The sequence below is a fragment of the Panulirus ornatus genome, chromosome 43 (assembly GCF_036320965.1).
Source record: "Panulirus ornatus isolate Po-2019 chromosome 43, ASM3632096v1, whole genome shotgun sequence".
In the NCBI taxonomy this organism is placed as follows: Eukaryota; Metazoa; Arthropoda; class Malacostraca; order Decapoda; family Palinuridae; genus Panulirus; species Panulirus ornatus.
Window position 1 is genome coordinate 22,943,257 of NC_092266.1, and position 19,838 is coordinate 22,963,094.

Sequence of the window (19,838 nt, forward strand, 5' to 3'; positions counted from 1 at the left end):
TTACAGTGCGGGAAAGTTCACCTGTTGCGAATTACCAAAAGGAATCAGGTATTTTTTCTTTCCTCTTTTATCATGAAAGTTACAAAATTTGTCATCTGAGCAAGTATGAGCTTTCTCATTCGTATTATTTTATAGCTTCACTGTCATTTGTTTATCAATTACTTTTTCTGAGAAAACCGAAACATCAACTTAAGATGGATACGTCGTTGGATGTTACAGTTAAGTTCAAATTTACTCATTCACATGCTGACACCTTCAAGCACCATTGTACTACCTCAGCCACCTCCAAGCACCTTTACACTGTCTTGGCTACCTCCTTTAAATCATTGTACTACCGGTGTTAACTTACCGTGCGATATAAAAACAAAAATATCTGTACCACTTGAGTTAAGCATTCGTAGAGATCGGGAATCTCCTTGCTTCTTTAATATGTACTGGACCACTTAAAGCAATATCTAACACCTACTGACCCCTAGAGCAGTGCGATACGACATTCGGGTAAGATGGCCTGACTGACCATTAAGAGTCGAGGGCCGTACCGTCGTGCTCACGTTTCATAACGTCGCCATTATGGGGCTTATCGCTCCAGAATATTCTGTGTAGCCACTGAACATACTGCTGTTTCCAACGTAATATATCAAAAACACAGGTAGCACTTTAGTGCCTTAATAGCATACAATTGTACAAACCTATAAACTAACCCAATATTTATTGTTCTAAAAGTTAAGGTTTATTTTCGCTTTCTAGACGACTGGCCAACCAAGCAAAAATTGGTATATTTTCTCTCTCTGGACGGCTGGCCGACCTCATAGCAAACAATGTTATCAATGAGAGCTGCAAAAAAAAGCGAGCTTTCGAAGTGTTGCTAGTGGACAGGCACCAATATCGACGAAACGTTCCATGTCGCACCCCATAGAGAAAAACGTCATTATAACATTAATAATTCTAATTCCGATTTACGTAATGGATGGTGTTAATTGTCCACATGGTTGTGGCGTGAGTCAGCGGGAGGGGGCAGCGACCCAAGCCTATATGATATATTTAGGCAGCGACAAGCACAACTGTTATGTACTTCGTTAGTGTAACGAGGCTTACTTGTGTATCTTCCCATAAACCAACATTAATCATAAACGAGGCTTAATTGCGTTTCTTTTCATGACCAATATTAATCACAACACATAAATTTCTCTGTATAAACAACACAAGTACCCACTGAAGCACGGTGGTACGATCCTTGAGCATGGGGTGCGACTCTTGGGTATTACACCTTGGCCTTTATAAACTCTTAACTTAGGACTCGGGTGAAAAACTGGGTTATGATATCCCCACGTTCGTACCGACGTGCTCAAGAGCCGTACCGTCACACCCAACAATCTTACCATCGTGCTCTAGAGGTTAACACGTCTTGTCTTTTCGTAGCGTATCTTTAGTAAATATTGGTATTATTCTGGCTGACCTAAACGCCGAGGATAAATCTAATTACGGTGTTAAACGATTATTACATACTGTGCTATATAGTTTTTATCTATCTGCTAAAGTCGTTAATGTTCTCAGCCATCTTACATTTACCTTAATATTTCCTGCCTCACATCCGATTATTACCTACCTTACTTCTGATTACCGAGGGCCACAGTCTTCATTCCTTCCCCCGATACATCTCTGCGATATCGTAATTCTAATCCTTTCAACATGGCATGTTAAATTTCATCTGCCCCTGGGAACAGTAAAGATACGATTTCATTTACAGCCGACACTTCGCGTGGCTTCATTGTCAATAGTTTCACCAAGGGGGTGAGAGTTTAGCCAAATGGAAAGTACGAATTTTGCATGAGATTGTGTGTGTATCTGTGTATCTACGGGCGTAACACGCACACATGTGGACACATCCATACACGCCTAGGAACACGCAACATGCTGGCAACACTTCCAAGCTTCTTGTTTTTACCGCAGACACGGACAAGCGTATGTGTAGCGCTTCTTTACTCCAATCTTCCTCCTTAACTTACCCTAATCCCTCTTCTCCTTAACCAGATTTCTCTTTTCCCTCACCCCAATCCCCTCATCCTTCCTCCCTTATTACCTCCTCACCTGACCTTGGTGGACACATACACACTTCCTGTGGTTCCTTTGTTTCTGGATCATATAATGACAGATGGGTGTGGTGCGGCAGCAACGTGATGAATATGTTCTTCAGCGTTGTTATCACTGTATACAATGATTTCACAGAAATCAAAATATGTTTACTTCGTTTTCACAACATCGTCAGAGTTGTATACGAGGAGATATTTGATTTTCCACGTTCCCCAGCGACTTGAGTCTTCCCGTGCTCCAACGGCAATACTTAACGTTGGCGTATGCCAATGTCCTCGATGCACGAGCCACTACATATTTTCTTTCCTTGTGTTGAAGGTTCCAGTCACGGACGGTAGTCGTCGTCGAGGCTAGAAGATACGCGAGACAACAAATAGGCTAGAAAACAAAAGACGTAAAAGGAGAAAGGGATAAAGTAAATAGTTTTTGAATAAGTTGGGAACCATCCTTTCCTCAAATGTCAGGTAGCAGCCGGGAGAAAAGACAAAAGGTACCTAGCTTCAATGCCGGTAACGGTGTCAGAAAATGGACTTGGCAAGGCGAGAGAAAGAAAGAGTACGAGCAGAAATACCGTCTTCCTTGAGAGCAATCCCGGTCGTTGTAACACCTAAAACAATTATAAACAAAATGTGTGACTTAAAGGAAGTTTGAAATTCCAAAGAAATACGCCAATTATTAGAGTTTAATATTAGTGTCGGCAGCGTTCATCATTCACTGAAAGTTCATCAACACACTACATTAGTATCGGCAGTGTGGACCAATCAGGTTTAATGATACACTACATCAATATCGATACTTGTGAACCATTCCGTATTGAGTCAATAAAATAGCGTTCCCTAGATCAAATCAGCACACAGGTTCTCGTCCACGAAGTTTTGTGGTGGTGTCTGGAAGTTCCACCTTTCTGCTGAATATGACCGGCGAGTCCGGCCGTCAGGTCGGGATGTAACGGTTGCCGGGTCCCGTGGGAGACATGAGGCGAACATTTCTTCCCTCGTCGTCGCGTCCACTGCTGAGTTTCATGGAATAACCCAGGAAAATTCCGGCTGCGTCCATTGTTCTTCCGTTTACGTAAATAACTCCAACATAATCAAGAAATTAGAGTACACACACACACACACACACACATTTTTTCTTTTCTTTTATACTATTCGCCATTTACCGCATTAGCGAAGTAGCGTTAAGAACAGAGGACTGGGCCTTTTAGGGAATATCCTCACCTGGCCCCCTTCTCTGTTCCTTCTTTTGGAAAACTGAATATATATATATATATATATATATATATATATATATATATATATATATTATTTTTTTTTTCTTTCTTTCATACTATTTGCCATTTCCCGCATTAGCGAGGTAGCGCTAAGAACAGAGGACTGGGCCTCTGAGGGAATATCCTCACCTGGCCCCCTTCTCTGTTCCTCCGTTTGGGAAAAAAAAAAAAAAAAAGAGAGGCGAGGATTTCCAGCCCCCCGCTCCCTTCCCATTTAGTCGCCTTCTACGACACGCAGGGAATACGTGGGAAGTATTCTTTCTTCCCTATCCCCAGGGATAATGTGTGTGTGTATATATATATATATATATATATATATATATATATATATATATATATATATATATATATATATATATATATATATATATATATATATTCCTATGAGTCCACGGGGAAAATGAAACAAGATAAGTTCCCAAGTGCACTTTCGTGTAATAATCACATCATCAGGGGAGACACAAGAGGGAAATGTCAGTTCATATATATATATATATATATATATATATATATATATATATATATATATATATATATATATATTTCAGATTCTTACATTCCAGTCTTTGTCATGGGAAGCTATCACCCCTCCTCCCGTGAGCATCATTAAAGTATCCCAAGAACAACAATGGTTGTAACCTCAGGGAAAATCCGAGGCCAGTATGGAGAAGCACCCAGCCAGAGTAGCAATGTCCACGACCAAAAATAACCCGCCTGATCACAGGAACTGGTCAACCGTTGATCCGAGGTCACCTCCATGCGAGTGGCAACGCGTACATGAATTACTACTTACCCGTTAATCCGAGGTCACCTCCGCGTGGTGAAGCGCTCGTGCACTACTGCTGATTACCCGTTCATCCGAGGTCAATGTGTGCGGTGATGCGGTCATGCACTACTTCTGACAATGGCGCTTTCCTGCCTTAGGAGTACCGGTGGCATGAGCGTTTAGTTGCACGCAAAGTATATATATATATATATATATATATATATATATATATATATATATATATATATATATATATATATATATATATATATATATATATCTTTCTTTCATACTATTCGCCATTTCCCGTGTTAGCGAGGTAGCGTTAAGAACAGAGGACTGGGCCTTTGAGGGAATATCCTCATCTGGCCCCTTTCTCTGTTCCTTCTTTGAGAAAAACAAAAAAAAAACAAGAGGGGAGGATTTCCAGCCCCCCGCTCCCTTCCCTTTTAGTCGCCTTCTACGACACGCAGGGAATACGTGGGAAGTATTCTTTCTCCCCTATCCCAAGGGATAATATATATATATATATATATATATATATATATATATATATATATATATATATATATATATATATATATATAATCGAGTATGCAGCAAGCAAGCCAGGAAGCAGCTACCTACCTTGCAAGGTTGACAAATCCTAACCAAAATGCTCGATAACATCTGACCACAACAGCACCCACCACACCCATCGGCCTGAGGACCTGCATCGCAGCCCAGGTGATCTCACAAGATTCGTCAGGCCTTTGAGTGCTCTCTCTCTCTCTCTCTCTCTCTCTCTCTCTCTCTCTCTCTCTCTCTCTCTCTCTCTCTCTCTCATGAGCTTAACAATCGACGGTGCCACGGCTGAGTAGAGCGGCAGTGGCATATATCAAGTTTCTTTTGGTTTAGTTTTTTCTTTATATATACTGATGCTGAGAGTCACCCAGCTGGAAGGCTCCGCTCAAGGTCAGTAAAGCGAGACGCACCGGCGACGGGTCAGACCAGGGACCTTAATCTCCAGTGGCCCACTTTTTCTTCCTCTACTGTACAGTACGTGTGGGGAGGCGAGCACTTCGCACGTTTACAGCACGTAGGACTCAGCATTAACCCACCTTTGTTAACCTCCAGAGAGAGAGAGAGAGAGAGAGAGAGAGAGAGAGAGAGAGAGAGAGAGAGAGAGAGAGAGAGAGAGAGAGAGAGAGAGAGGTGTAAAGCGGACGATACACAGCCACTGGCCCAAAGTTGTGGGACCTGCTGAGTCATTTGTAGAGAAAGCGATAGTAACGGTTCTCTGGCGGAGTACAGCACGCTCGTCAACGGAACCGGCGGGGGACAAAGCAAATACGAGGGAAAAGGTAGAGACAACTTAAAAACATGTATGGGAGACAGACAAGATAAACAGGAAGCAAGAGGATCAGGTTGAGCAGCGGGAGTCTGGTTCCTGCTGGGGTACGGTGGGAGATCTAACTCGATGAATGTGACAATATATAAGAAACATGTCATCTATGGATGTGGAGGAAGTATGAGAAAACTGTTTAGCAGAAATCACCAATTACAAATATCTTACCTTCAAAACAATGTCAGCAGCTGAGGTTCTCACAATGTTCACATTTCCCGATTGTTCAATCCTACTGAAGTGCACGTTGTCCAGAAAACCATTTCAAAGGCTGGTGCCTAGTTCTGTCAATCTTAGAGTTCTGATCTACTGTAACGGAGGTTTTCTAAGACACGTGCAACAAGATTTCATGCAATGGTTCACAGTGATTAACATATGCACATTTCAAATTCTTGTTTTATAAAAGAATAATGACCAAACCTAACCTAACCATATGTTCGAAAATCTGATCAAATTCTAAATGGTGGAGGAGCAGTTAAGGACGCTCGTTTATCTATTAACATACCACTGGGTATTACATCGTTTTACTTGATAAAAAAAAACAAACTTGTAAACGTGCATTTCAACTGCAAAATTTCGAACCCTACCTAAAGTCAGTAAATGAACACGTGTCCTTGAGGTAAACAATCACCCAGAGCTCTGAAAAAAAAATCTTAACTCTACTTTTAAACTCTTGAGTAATTAACCTTACACAACGTACAGAATAACAGTAATCGTACTGAAGGTATGCCATCGTACTCAACGGCTGTCATCGTACTCCTACGTCGTCGTACTGAAGATACCTTGTATTTACGTACCGGGCGTTCGGCCGGATGAACCCTGGAGATGGGGCGGGAGTGGGTGACAGCCAGCTTGTCTGTTGTCTCTTCCAGTCATCCAGGAACACTTGTTGGCCACTGCTATGACAACTGGCTGCTGCTGCTCCTGCTGAAGCCACACATCATAATCCCTTGTTCGCTGGCTGATGCAACACTAAGGCCTGAGGTGAACCCTTGTGTTGTCACTTTATGAATATCACCACCATCGTTGCCAATCCGGGCACCTCTACCCAACAGTGAGGTACGTAATTCCTTAAAAGTCGACGACTGCCTCTACTTCTGAAAGGTATCAGTTATATGCAGTTTCCAGAGAGTCAGTTTGTCCGAGTCACCTTGGGTATTTTAAGCACTTTGCCATGGAGTTTCGCCTGTAAATCATCTATACTACATGTCACTCTAGCGACACCACTAGCTACCACCAAGTGTATGACTACGTGATCCCCTCCCAGCCCTTATGCTCAATGTATCACCTTCCAGAGCCTATCTACCTTTCTTCATATTATGACCAACTCTTTGAAAAATTCCAGTCCTGTCCTAAATAGCCAATACTACAACAGTGAGGAAAAATATATACAAGGCAAACTATTAGTACAGCTGCAGAGCCAAGAGAACCGTGTATGTACAGCCAACTTCCATATGAAGACTAAGAAAAGTAAACGCATTCCCATGAGGCGAAGAAAGAGGGGAGACTTGATAGAGCAATACATAATGAAAACAGGGATCTTCCTATTAAGACGTTAAGAACACTAGACGCATTCACAACGGGCGTAAAGCGAGGGGCCAATTGATAAGAATTACACGAATGGAAAATAGGGACGAATTAAGGGAACACGAACGTGAACAGCCTCTTTCTACCACTTAACGGTGAACGACCACCATTTTTACCAGCGGAATCATTTTAAAGCGCACCATCATGCAACACCTGTGACAACTGTGTGACCCGTCATAATCTGTGCATCATCCTGCGGCGTTTATGTCAAGTGACAACATCTATGTCCTACCAAAAGGGTATTTCTATAGTAAGAGAGAACACTTGCACATCACCTCAGAGCATATATTGAACATAAGTTGACATCTATGCACGGTAATACCCGAGTATTTCTATAATGGAGAAAACACGTACATATATATAATCCCAGAGTAGATGTGCTCTGTGTACAACCTAATTACTTCCACAAGTAAGAACGCACATCCGAGACCATTTGTGTAACAACTTGACCACCTGTGTTCCATCTCTGCAGCTGAGGACAAAGCCATCATATATTTAAAAAGCATGCAAAGTATTTCCACCACAGCTTTCAACACCTACACTTCATCCCGGAACATTCCTCAATGAACTTTCATCATTCCCTACCATCTCACAAGGCATTTAATGAACAACTGTCAACATCCGGGTTCCAAATTAAGATGAATTGTCAGCCGTCAACACCTGAGTTTCCTGGGGCCAGAGATGGCTCAAAAGATGAGATTACAGACTCGATAACACATCATGGAACCAGGTGATAATTACAATTATACATCACGTTTGAGGATAGGAACATATCCTTGTCGATAACACACATCTATGGTGTAAATCAAAAGCGTAAACACAAGTATTTTGCCCTTAGTTGGTATTTCTAAACTTACAGCTGGTTATTGTAAAAGATAATCTTCATACTTTAGGTTACAAGCAAACAGCACGTTTTATGGATGGCACAATTTTCACATCTTATCGCTGTAACTTTCAAATAAACTCCATTCACTGGACTGAGTTGTTGAAGTTGCTTACTTTCCAGTATAGAAATAAATCAGTAGTACCACCAATTATATGTTTAGACACTAAGTTTGTTCACATTCTCCCAATGTAGCTCCTGTTGTAACAAAACCTTAAGTCCAGAGACTAATAGGTTCATCGCAGACTGATAATCGTTGTGACCAATACATATGCCACGTGAGAAAACGCTTCGCACATTTCACACAGCCACGCCAGAGAACCGCACCCACTATGTCGATGGTCCGCACGAAGCTGCGGTGCTACCCCAACTGAAGGTGTGGGCGTGGCTGCCAAGGCCCCGCGCCACGCTCCGCCCATACCTCCCTCCTCACCTCATTTCTTCTCCCTCATCTATCCATCATACTACGTTCGCTTATTCCATAACACCACATTCCTCTACCTCCTCTTTACATGCTCATTTGTATTTCCTGTACTTCCAACGGCTCATCTCACTACCGTTACTCATCGCTCATCACCCCCACCTCCCCTCTCCTTACCTAACTACCTGCCCGTACCGTAATCTCCACCTTCAGGAAGGCGTTGGGGAGCACGATCATCCAGTTAAACCCGCTTGCTTGGTATATATTAATACACCAAGCAACTCCAAACTCCAGAATGAGGAAAAATACAGCACATCCTTGTTTCCTACTTGACAATCGCACAGATATCTCCTCTGAGTTTCATCTTCACGATTGTTACAAGTACTAATCTTAATATGAGGGTGTTTCCGTGCAGGAAAATGCTGTATTCGATAGTCTAGAAACTGAAAAACAAACGTGATTATACACGTACAGATAACTCAGGATCAGTTACAAACAGTCATATCCTTGTACACCTGCAGCGGTTTTCGCTCGCCATGTAGTGATACAGCAAAGCCCAGAACGTACATGTATCTAGAAATGTGCAAACTCCAGCAGCAGACCTGCTGGCTGTATCCCCCTTTCACGTGACCTTGGACGATGCGAGTTTACAACAGCGGTGTTGTGTGTGCAGGACCTGTAACGGGGAAACTAGGTGCAAAGAAGCAGCGGACGAAATACCCTCATTTTCAGTTGTATAATAAAATCATAATATGTACTAGAAAAGAAAAAGATACAGAAGCTGTGGATTATGAAACAGGCAACATCTTGAAGTTTCCTGATTCTTTGTGTCTTATTAACACGTGTGTATGTTAAGAGACCTTTTAAGTCACAGGACCATCTTTGTTAAAGGTTAGGTTATACTACAACCTAAAACCAGCCTTGTGGAAATGATGTACGTCAAAATGCACAAATTGAAATGCAGAATATATTAGGAAATAAAAGTTATTTTCCTTTAAGGCCAATGAATTTTCGTTTGGAGCGTAAAGCGGCACGCCAGCTGTCACGCAACGATGGAAAATTACAAGTGAGCTTCCTAACTCATGCAGATTTAAAAGCTCTGTGAGAAGCTTTTATATGTTTATCGTTTATGAACTCTGCTTCTTGCTGCTGCTTGGTGCACCCGTGGGATGGGTAAGGAATTTCCAAGGCTATGTGGGGGTTGAACTGCTCTCCTCCCAAGGTCAACTTCTTTCCGTCACCTGACGTTCACATATTATTCCGTTTTAATGTACTGATGACTGTTAGTTCCACTTTAGTTTTGTGTTCTTTCCGTACATAATAATAATAATAATAATAATAATAATTTTTTTTTCATACTATTTGCCATTTCCCGCGTTAGCGAGGTAGCTTTAAGAACAGAGAACTGGGCCTTAGAGGGAATATCCTCACCTGACCCCCTTCTCTGTTCCTTCTTTTGGAAAATCAAAAAAAAAGAAAAAAAAAACAAGAAAGGGGAGGATTTCCAGCCACCCGCTCCCTCCCCTTTTAGTCGCCTTCTACGACACGCAGGGAATACGTGGAAAGTATTCTTTCTCCCCTATCCCTATAATGATAATGATAATAATAATAATACTCATCAAAACCATACAAAACTTTAGGTACATACGCAAAGTACAACGACCTGGCCTGTGCACTTGTTTTTATACCAAGTGCGCACGATGAACTATCACAGTACAACTGAGAATTATATACATAACCTCGATACAAATCACGTACACTCGAGGGTAACAACAGGAAAGTAATAATGAATTGTAAACAATCAATCATTCACATAAAGCTAGGATTAACAGAGTACTCTTCATTCCTGTATCTTTTAAAGATATCTAAATTTGTTTTACATAGTATAAGTTCTAAAATACCACATATTAAGGAAATACGTCGACAAATACAAGTTTAAATGGCAATCAGTGGTTAGCAAGTATCTTAAAATGCGTCAAAGAACACGATAATAAGATGATTAATACCGATACAAAATACTGACGCTTTGGCTGAAGCCTTGAAGGTTATAACTCTTATAAGAACAATTCATTAGTTCTTCATTAGGCCGAATGTTCTAGACGGGGAGAGGAGACGAAGAGATTTTTAATTTATCTGTGGACTGCAGAGAAGACACAATTCTTTCCATACAACAGTTACTATCTGTACTGTAGCAAGTACGTTTAAAGTTGACTTGTGTCGAGCTGGTATTTCATGTAAACTGTACAGTGAAATGGTTAGATTCTTTAAGAGTAATCTTTTTTTTTTTTTTTTTTTTGCTTTGTCGCTGTCTCCCGCGTTTGCGAGGTAGCGCAAGGAAACAGACGAAAGAAATGGCCCAACCCACCCCCATACACATGTATATACATACGTCCACACACGCAAATATACATACCTACACAGCTTTCCATGGTTTACCCCAGACGCTTCACATGCCCTGATTCAATCCACTGACAGCACGTCAACCCCGGTATACCACATCGCTCCAATTCACTCTATTCCTTGCCCTCCTTTCACCCTCCTGCATGTTCAGGCCCCGATCACACAAAATCTTTTTCACTCCATCTTTCCACCTCCAATTTGGTCTCCCTCTTCTCCTTGTTCCCTCCACCTCCGACACATATATCCTCTTGGTCAACCTTTCCTCACTCATTCTCTCCATGTGCCCAAACCATTTCAAAACACCCTCTTCTGCTCTCTCAACCACGTTCTTTTTATTTCCACACATCTCTCTTACCCTTACGTTACTTACTCGATCAAACCACCTCACACCACACATTGTCCTCAAACATCTCATTTCCAGCACATCCATCCTCCTGCGCACCACTCTATCCATAGCCCACGCCTCGCAACCATACAACATTGTTGGAACCACTATTCCTTCAAACATACCCATTTTTGCTTTTCGAGATAATGTTCTCGACTTCCACACATTCTTCAAGGCTCCCAGAATTTTCGCCCCCTCCCCCATCCTATGATCCACTTCCGCTTCCATGGTTCCATCCGCTGCCAGATCCACTCCCAGATATCTAAAACACTTTACTTCCTCCAGTTTTTCTCCATTCAAACTCACCTCCCAATTGACTTGACCCTCAACCCTACTGTACCTAATAACCTTGCTCTTATTCACATTTACTCTTAACTTTCTTCTTTCACACACTTTACCAAACTCAGTCACCAGCTTCTGCAGTTTCTCACATGAATCAGCCACCAGCGCTGTATCATCAGCGAACAACAACTGACTCACTTCCCAAGCTCTCTCATCCCCAACAGACTTCATACTTGCCCCTCTTTCCAAAACTCTTGCATTCACCTCCCTAACAACCCCATCCATAAACAAATTAAACAACCATGGAGACATCACACATCCCTGCCGCAATCCTACATTCACTGAGAACCAATCACTTTCCTCTCTTCCTACACGTACACATGCCTTACATCCTCGATAAAAACTTTTCACTGCTTCTAACAACTTGCCTCCCACACCATATATTCTTAATACCTTCCACAGAGCATCTCTATCAACTCTATCATATGCCTTCTCCAGATCCATAAATGCTACATACAAATCCATAAATCAATAAAATTAAAATTTCATTCCCAAGTATTTTTTGCAACGCCAAGGAAAAGCTGGGCTATCCAGCTCGTCATAAATGACAAGCTGCATGATTACTGCCGTACCCAGTCTTTGTGATTAGCTGGTGTGGAGAAGGTATGGATACCATACGATCTAATGACAGCAGATATGTTTAATACAAATTTCAGTCTTCTTCCCCTCATTGTGAATGTAGATGTCTAGTCTTCACACATATGATGTAATCCTGATATTTTTCTTATAATCTTAATACAATGCCAACACTCCACACTGCGATTCTTTCCGTGGTATTTTTTATGTCGATATAAACTGATCGCGAGCTTAGCGTAGCTTCCCTCAAAACGTAGCTCAAATCGGCCCATGCCGTTGCCTCAACCTAAACTATGTACGGCTTCTCTACAGGACGAGATTCCAGGTTTGTACTTCAGTAACAATGCTGACGAAGATGAAACAAGACACACTTACTTATGCCCCGCCTTAAGTTAAATACTAATGAAAAAAAAAATTACAAAAGTTTATGCCATGTAAATTGTCTTTGTTTAATATATATACATGACCTACCACCACTCAATACTCCCGTGTAACAGCAGTTCCGAAAAGAACTTTCCTAATCAGGACACAAATTCAAACACCTGCTTTCCTCAAAATCTAAGTCAGTCACCTCCAAAACCTGGAACCAAAGGAGCAAGTATCGACTTTTATCAGGTAGAATTCTAGAATCATCGTGTTCACACACACACACAAACACACACGGGGGACAGAGGACGACATAATGTTAAGCATACAAACATTTGTAGTGGATAGACAAAAACTGAACACCCGTTAACCCTGGGGTGAAGCGGCGCGCACCTCTACGTAGCCTTACAGCTTACAGTGATGCTTCTCTACCCCTGCAGTTTTAGTTTTTATGTTGTGAAGACCGTCTTATAAAACTTATTTCCCCTCAGATAAGCAGCAGATACATCATGAAATGCCCAGTCCGTAGTCTGGGAATCTTATCTAAACTATCAAACAGTATCTCACCTTCACAACACAGTTCGTGCCGTGATTGTCAACAACTGACATCAATGCCTGACAAACTGAAATTCCAGGCAGGAAGGTCTCTCTCCTTCATTTGCTTTATAAACAACCTAATATGCAGGTTCTAAGATACTCAGGCGAGAGCTTGGTATGGTCATGTCAGTATACAGTGTTTTGGCCTAATGCTAAACGTCCAATGTCTGGACTAGTTACTTAGCAATGTTCTCTTAGGATATGCTTCCATGTACTAGCATATCGTGTCATCCAAGTCAAAAGTAGTCTGCACTGGTAGTTTACCTTTAAGTTATTTTGAAAAGAGATCGAAAGATGAATCCATCAAGCTTACGATGGAATGAGTTATATTAAACAGTCACTTGTAAAGAAAAGTTTAAAGTGGATTCGTAGGAAAAATGCAAGTCTGGTTACGAAGAGCAAATAGGGAATGATAAAAATACACACACACAGAATTGCAATATGCAGGTGAGGGGGATGGCAGAGCAGAGGGAAAAGACTGAAAACGAACAGTGGCCTAGGAGCTATGCTGGCTGCAGTGCTCTGGTCCCTACTGTTGTGAGGCAGCAGGAACCAGATCAGGGCGGATGCAACACACTCCGCGCGACGGGCCACCTCGCAACTCCACCAATACATCAGCGTCAGGGCCACGTACTGCTACCCAACCCACCGTAGGTACACAAAAACATAACAGCGATCATTTAAAGGTAAGAGGTTTACTGTTGCAGCAGCTGCTACATCATCCTTACTCGCCCAACATTATACTGTTGAGTACGTAGAGTGACTGGTGTAGTGGACTTTGTGATTATTTTACCTTTCCGTGCAACAATGTTGGCATCTTTCATCCAAAATGTTACTGACAATGTTACCAACATTATCGTGTTGGTGTGCATCCACCTTATTCAATTTCATTGCCAACAATGTTCGCAGCTGTTGTCTAAGATGTCTGCAACATTCACAATGTTCACGAAAATGCTGCAGTGGTGTGGCTCTGCATAGTTATTTTAGGTGCGCGCCATATTCCCTCTTTAAGTGTTTCTGTGTTCTTGTTTTATGGACACTAACAATGCATACGTACATTTATCATGATTACTCTTATCATTACCTTTATCATTATATAATCCTAGAACCCCTTTCTCAGAAGAGGCTCATGAAGCTTAAAGGATGCGCTTTCACTAACTGAGAAATGACTGACAACTTTGGTCATTGAGATTCCTTTGCGTTTTCATTGCAGCCTCGCCGAACTGACTTTCCACACGCGGAACCACAAGCTGGCGAAGTCCAGGAACACATATTATACACACACATTATATATATATATATATATATATATATATATATATATATATATATATATATATATATATATATATATATATATACATGCTCGTCTTTATGTTTCAGTGAAGGTGCATCAAGAACATGACAACCTTTGGTGCGCATGCACACACACGTGTCCGTGTGTTTTGTGCCTCTACCTCACTATCACAGGGGATAGCGATGCTGTTTCCTGTAGGGGTGCGGTGGCGCTGGGAAATGGATAAAAGCGAGAGAATGGATGGATCTTTCTTCATCTGTTTCCTGGCGCTACCTACCCTATGACTCACTTCCGTGTCGCTACGAGTTACATGAAAAGTTGATGGCTACTGGGAAGGGGTACTAGGTATTACTCAATCGTTTCTATATATCATCCCTTCCTCGCTATCTTTCACCTTCCCCCCCCCCCCCTTATTCGTCTTTCCCTTGTTATTCAAGATAGGCGATAATTACAAAGCACAAGCCTTGCCTAATGGCATATTCTCGTCGAAGGTACTCTCTCACTACTCCTCCCCCCCCCCTCTCTCTCAACCAGTCATACATTAGAAGTCGTAATAGACAGTAATGTGCACAACGTTGGCACGGCACTGACCTTTGCTACTGGGTCGAAATACAATAGCAACGATTTACGTCGTTACTTGCCTTGGTCTTGCGTAAGCATGAATCATGCACCGGTGCTGACATGGTAATTTTCATGTGACCCTGGGTCATGCAAGCATTTTTTTATTTTATTTTTTTTTGCAATTCTATGTACGAGTCATGCATAAGCTCTATTCGTCACCGTAAATACAGATGAGTCATACTTCAGTAGTACTTCCCTTACCTGTATACATAGGTGTATGAATCATACACAAGTATCATGTGCTGTGTGGGTGTGTGTATGTGTGTGCTCTTACATATATCATACAGCAAGGGGTTGTAGAGAGTTCTACACATGAGGCCTCATCCACTGAACATTCCGTGTCACCAAGTAACCTTTTACACCTTTGTAAACAGTTTGCATTCACCGTCTCCTCGGTTAGTTTGCCCCAAACATTCACTAGCACAAAACCACATGCTTCTTCACATTCTTTCCATGCATTTTTTTTCCGCCGAATTCTTGTCGTGGACTCTGGTTACTGTAGCACTGCATCATTTGAAGAACTGGTCACTGTCAGTGTTATCCGGGTGACTTAAAATCTTCACCCCCCCCCCCCTCCTAGCACAAGCCAAGTACCCAAATATTTATAAACCAGCCCCAAAAGGAAGATGAATAAGTGGGTTGGCAGGAGGAACTACTGTTGTGCCCAGGTTTCAAACCCGGAGGGGCCCGTTCATAATCAAGGACAGCGATGTTAACAAATACACCACGGAAACCCGTGAGCTCTAGCTATTTGTAATAATGTGTTACGGGGAGAGTTTTATAGCTGTGTTGGCCCGTCTCTTAACCTTTATGATGTATCATGTCTTTAATCCTGTGTATACACGAACACAATGTAAGCCAAGTATCCATTAACACTCACACCAAACTAAGCCACGTATCCATTTATCAATCAGCCCCGAGAGGATGATTAACACCTAGGTAGGGTGTGAACCGACTGCTGCACCCAGGATTCGAACCCCGACAGCCCCGGGTTGACTCATGATCAGAAACGTTAAGCACTAAACCACGAAGGTGCATGTATGATAATCTCTTGTGTGTGTACATCTTTAAACCAGGTTTACACCTACTCCGTTATGCATATTTGTACAGGCCAGATATGGGAGTCACCCTAGCTACATCTTGGTTTACAGAATCCACATAAGGACCTCGCCCTAGTCCTGTATATGTATATATATATATATATATATATATATATATATATATATATATATATATATATATATATATATGAGCCAATAATGGATCTTTTGGCTATACACATATGTGTGAAGTTTAGTTACAAACACTGGCTGCGTGGATATATTTGTAACGTAATCCACTAATCCTGGCTTGTTTTATAATGTATAAGCACTTACCTTAGGTATATGGACGTAACACAAATATTCCGGAAACGTATGAATGCACATGTATATCATTAGGCACCAATCATGGAAATCTCGAATAAAAAGAACCTACTTAGATAATACACATCGTAGCAGGTACTTACCGTGGCCGTGTGAACACGCGCGCCATCCCCACAGCATCCCATGCTGACCTCAACGTCAGTTACATCTGCAGTTATAACAGGCAAAGATAACCTCGAGCCACCAGTGTCATGCGTATCATCGCACAATTACCACTCAGTTAATCATACGCTAATGACATATCCTGTGTTACACCACAAACGTTAACAAAAATCTAAAATCAGGGTAAATATATATTTATCTATGACTACCCACAATTTCTTAGCTAAAGTCCTAGTTTTACGCATGATCTTTCTAAACGTTTAGCTCCTGCAGCCCAAGGATGCACAAATTCCTGTAGCAGGGAGAAGCTGACTCCTTTGGTGAGAAAGTTCTCTGACGAAGACTGTAATACCTGTGAGACAGCCTCGTCAAAGATGACAAATATTTTACTCATGGTGTAACTTCGAGCAGGTGAAGTCAAAATGCTCGTGCGTGTGTGTGTGTGTGTGTACTGTCTGTAGCTTTTCTTAAGAGTCAGTCAGGTGGTTTAATTAGTGATGTACCAGTAACAAGCAATGGTGTAACTAACCGTTATCAACCATCAGCAGTCTAACTATGTTACTAGTATAAAATCAATGAAATGGTTATTGTCCAGTAATGCGCGATCATGATTTCATGAACGATTTTATTTGGGTTCGTATAGGTTAGTGTAGTTAAGTTAGGTTTGGTCTGATTGGGTTACGTTACGTTATTCAAAGTTAGGCAACATCCCAATGGCGTGTTTTTTTTTAAAACTGTCAGCGGGTATGTATAACGCATAGGACAATATCTCCGTCCGGATATATATATATATATATATATATATATATATATATATATATATATATATATATATATATACAATATTTCCTGAGTCCATTTGGTAAACATGCGACAATCGCATGCTAGAACTCCTAGCTTCGTCTCTTTGATGTATATCAACTGTTATATTTCTCTCTTGTGTCTCCCCTGATGATGTGATTATTACACAAAAGTGCACTTGGGAACTTATCGTGTTTCATTTTCCCCGTGGACTCATAGGAATATCTTGACCACGCGCATGATATACATGAACAAACGAGATGTCTGTAAAAGATATGGATCGTATAGTAGAACTGGGAACTTGGTCATCTGAATAATAATGAAGTAATTATTACTCTCTTCTAAACTATATAATCAAAAGCTTATGAATGACGTCATTTTTCGATTTTGTCAGCGTTTCATCATGGGTTGTCAGTGGCAGCGATTGTCTTAGTTTAGAACTCTAGGGACTCTTTCAGAACCACGAGGCGTTAGTTTCGTTTCTCCCTCTTTCCGTCTCTGATAACCGTTCCCTCCGCGTACTCCCATCAAGGTTTTTCTTGGTATACGATTTTACTTGTCATTGTTGATCAGTGTTCACACTGTTATGCTGACATTCGCTTAAGCAGGAAAACCTTCCTTTATCGTTGTGATAAGCCATGCTGGTCAGGGGCAGGAAGCAAGAGGGAAAAGTACATTGCAAGTTAAAAGAAAAGTGCCTTACATGGGTCGTTCAATTACGTTTCCCCTTGTGTAACTGTTTCACAGTGGTTGTGGATGCTTTGTACACCTATATACAACCGATTACCGTTCCATACATTCCGACCAAATACCAGTGAAGGTACGCTCAAATATGTCCCTTGGACGGTAATTTTCCAATTTCGCACAATTTTCCTCTATTCAAAGCCTTGCTAACTTCGTAAGGCCTTTAAACCGACGGAGTAAGAGGTGTTACACTTAAAATATCCGCATTCTTTTGCGGAAGAAACCCAATAGCACAATATTCGTTACATTCTATCATGTTCTATGCCACGTGCGTCCATTTTCCAAGACTACAACGATATCCTCACGCTCAAGATTTTACGTTCATATTTCGCATATTGTTCTATCTTAATACTCAAGAATAACCAGCAATATCCTTGGCTCTTATCATGAATTCATAAAGGTCTTAAGAGTTAACTAAACAAGAAAATGCAAGTCGTTCAACAATCAACTGTATGCAAAGTTGACTTTGACAATGTAGAAGCAAAACAAAGAATCCTTAACTCAAATGACAAAAACAAACCTTCATTTAATACCATATTTGACGCACACGTGTATACACCAGTCACAAATGTCACTTGCTTTTATATTAAACCAATACTCAAACTTTTAAAGTTAAAGCCAACTGACGCAGGCCGTCCTGAACTCCATTTGTCGAGACAAATTCCAACATCCTGTATCTTTGCATATTACTATTTTTTCTGTTAAAAATCTTAAACTCAGTAAATTAGTTCTAAAGTAGCAGTAAATAGCCATTACATAATTCATATAATTTTAGATCAAAAGACGAAAAAGAAGTTTTAATTTGAGAATCACAGCAATTTACAAGAACATGTAATCGTGGCTGAAGTATACACCACAAGCTTCAAAGATTTAACTTTCCAAAATCCTTCAAGTATGAAATTATCATAGAAATTATTACAAAAGCCTTATATATATATATATATATATATATATATATATATATATATGTATATATACATTGATCTATTTTATTTTCAAATACTTATTCAAATCTTATTCATGTAAATCTCTATGATATTTCACATGCATTAACATATGATTCTAAGATCATATGTCGTCTCTTGATTTTCCTGATGATAGTTATAGGTGCAGTTGAGGTAAGCAGTGATCACATTCCATTTCAACAAAATATTATGCAATTATGACTGCACCCACAGGTGGGGTGGCGGGGGGATGCAGCCTTTAACGGCTTTATTTCAAGTGGGTCGATGAAGAGCAGTGAGATTGTACTCCCACGTTTCATACTAAGCCAGTTAGCCTGAAAATGTGTTCTTGAATTGATATGTTTAACAACATCCGTGTTTGAAGATGATTGTGGAATTTAATCTGAAATCTTCCTCCTTCCCGCACAAAGGTGTTGAAGAAATATCGAGCGCGCCATTTTCAACCTAAGGTAAGCTTTGCTTTGGTTGTTTCATATGTAATGGCTCAACACAAAAGACAGATTTGAATACACCAGACACTATTCATTTTTACAATATGATATTGTAGAATGGGTAACTAACTGTAAGAAGTAATTTAGACTGGCTTGTGTACTGTAATCAAAAGGGAATAGTGTGTTGAATAATCGTGGGCTTTCTGATCGCACGAGAGAAACGACAATTTTTTAACATCAAGATTATTTTGGGAAACAATGGGTTGACATTTTAACTGTCAACAGAAAATTAAAGTATGCTGATATATATTTTAACGTATTGTTGATGCCATATGCAATCTAGCAGAACGAACATCCTTTCCAAATGAACAAAAGCAATCTT

At 40.8% G+C, this 19,838-nt stretch overlaps 1 protein-coding gene across 4 annotated transcripts in view; it reads right to left on the bottom strand.

Annotated features, from left to right (window-relative positions):
* Window positions 1-16,559, bottom strand: part of LOC139762406 (choline transporter-like protein 1) — a 65,023-nt gene extending 48,464 nt beyond the window's left edge. The window contains exons 1-2 of one of the 4 annotated variants that reach the window (XM_071687261.1): window positions 8,312-8,352; window positions 6,312-6,611 (exon numbers count right to left, since the gene is read on the bottom strand). Coding sequence is in view for 1 of the 4 variants with exons in the window: in XM_071687258.1 (XP_071543359.1) it covers window positions 16,497-16,538 (42 nt within the window). In the remaining 3 variants the exon portion in view is untranslated. Of the gene's footprint in view, window positions 1-6,311; window positions 6,701-8,311; window positions 8,353-16,496 lie in introns of those variants that run through there. The other 3 variants (XM_071687262.1, XM_071687260.1, XM_071687258.1) reach the window with 3 other exon arrangements.
* Between the last annotated feature and the right edge of the window lie 3,279 nt (window positions 16,560-19,838).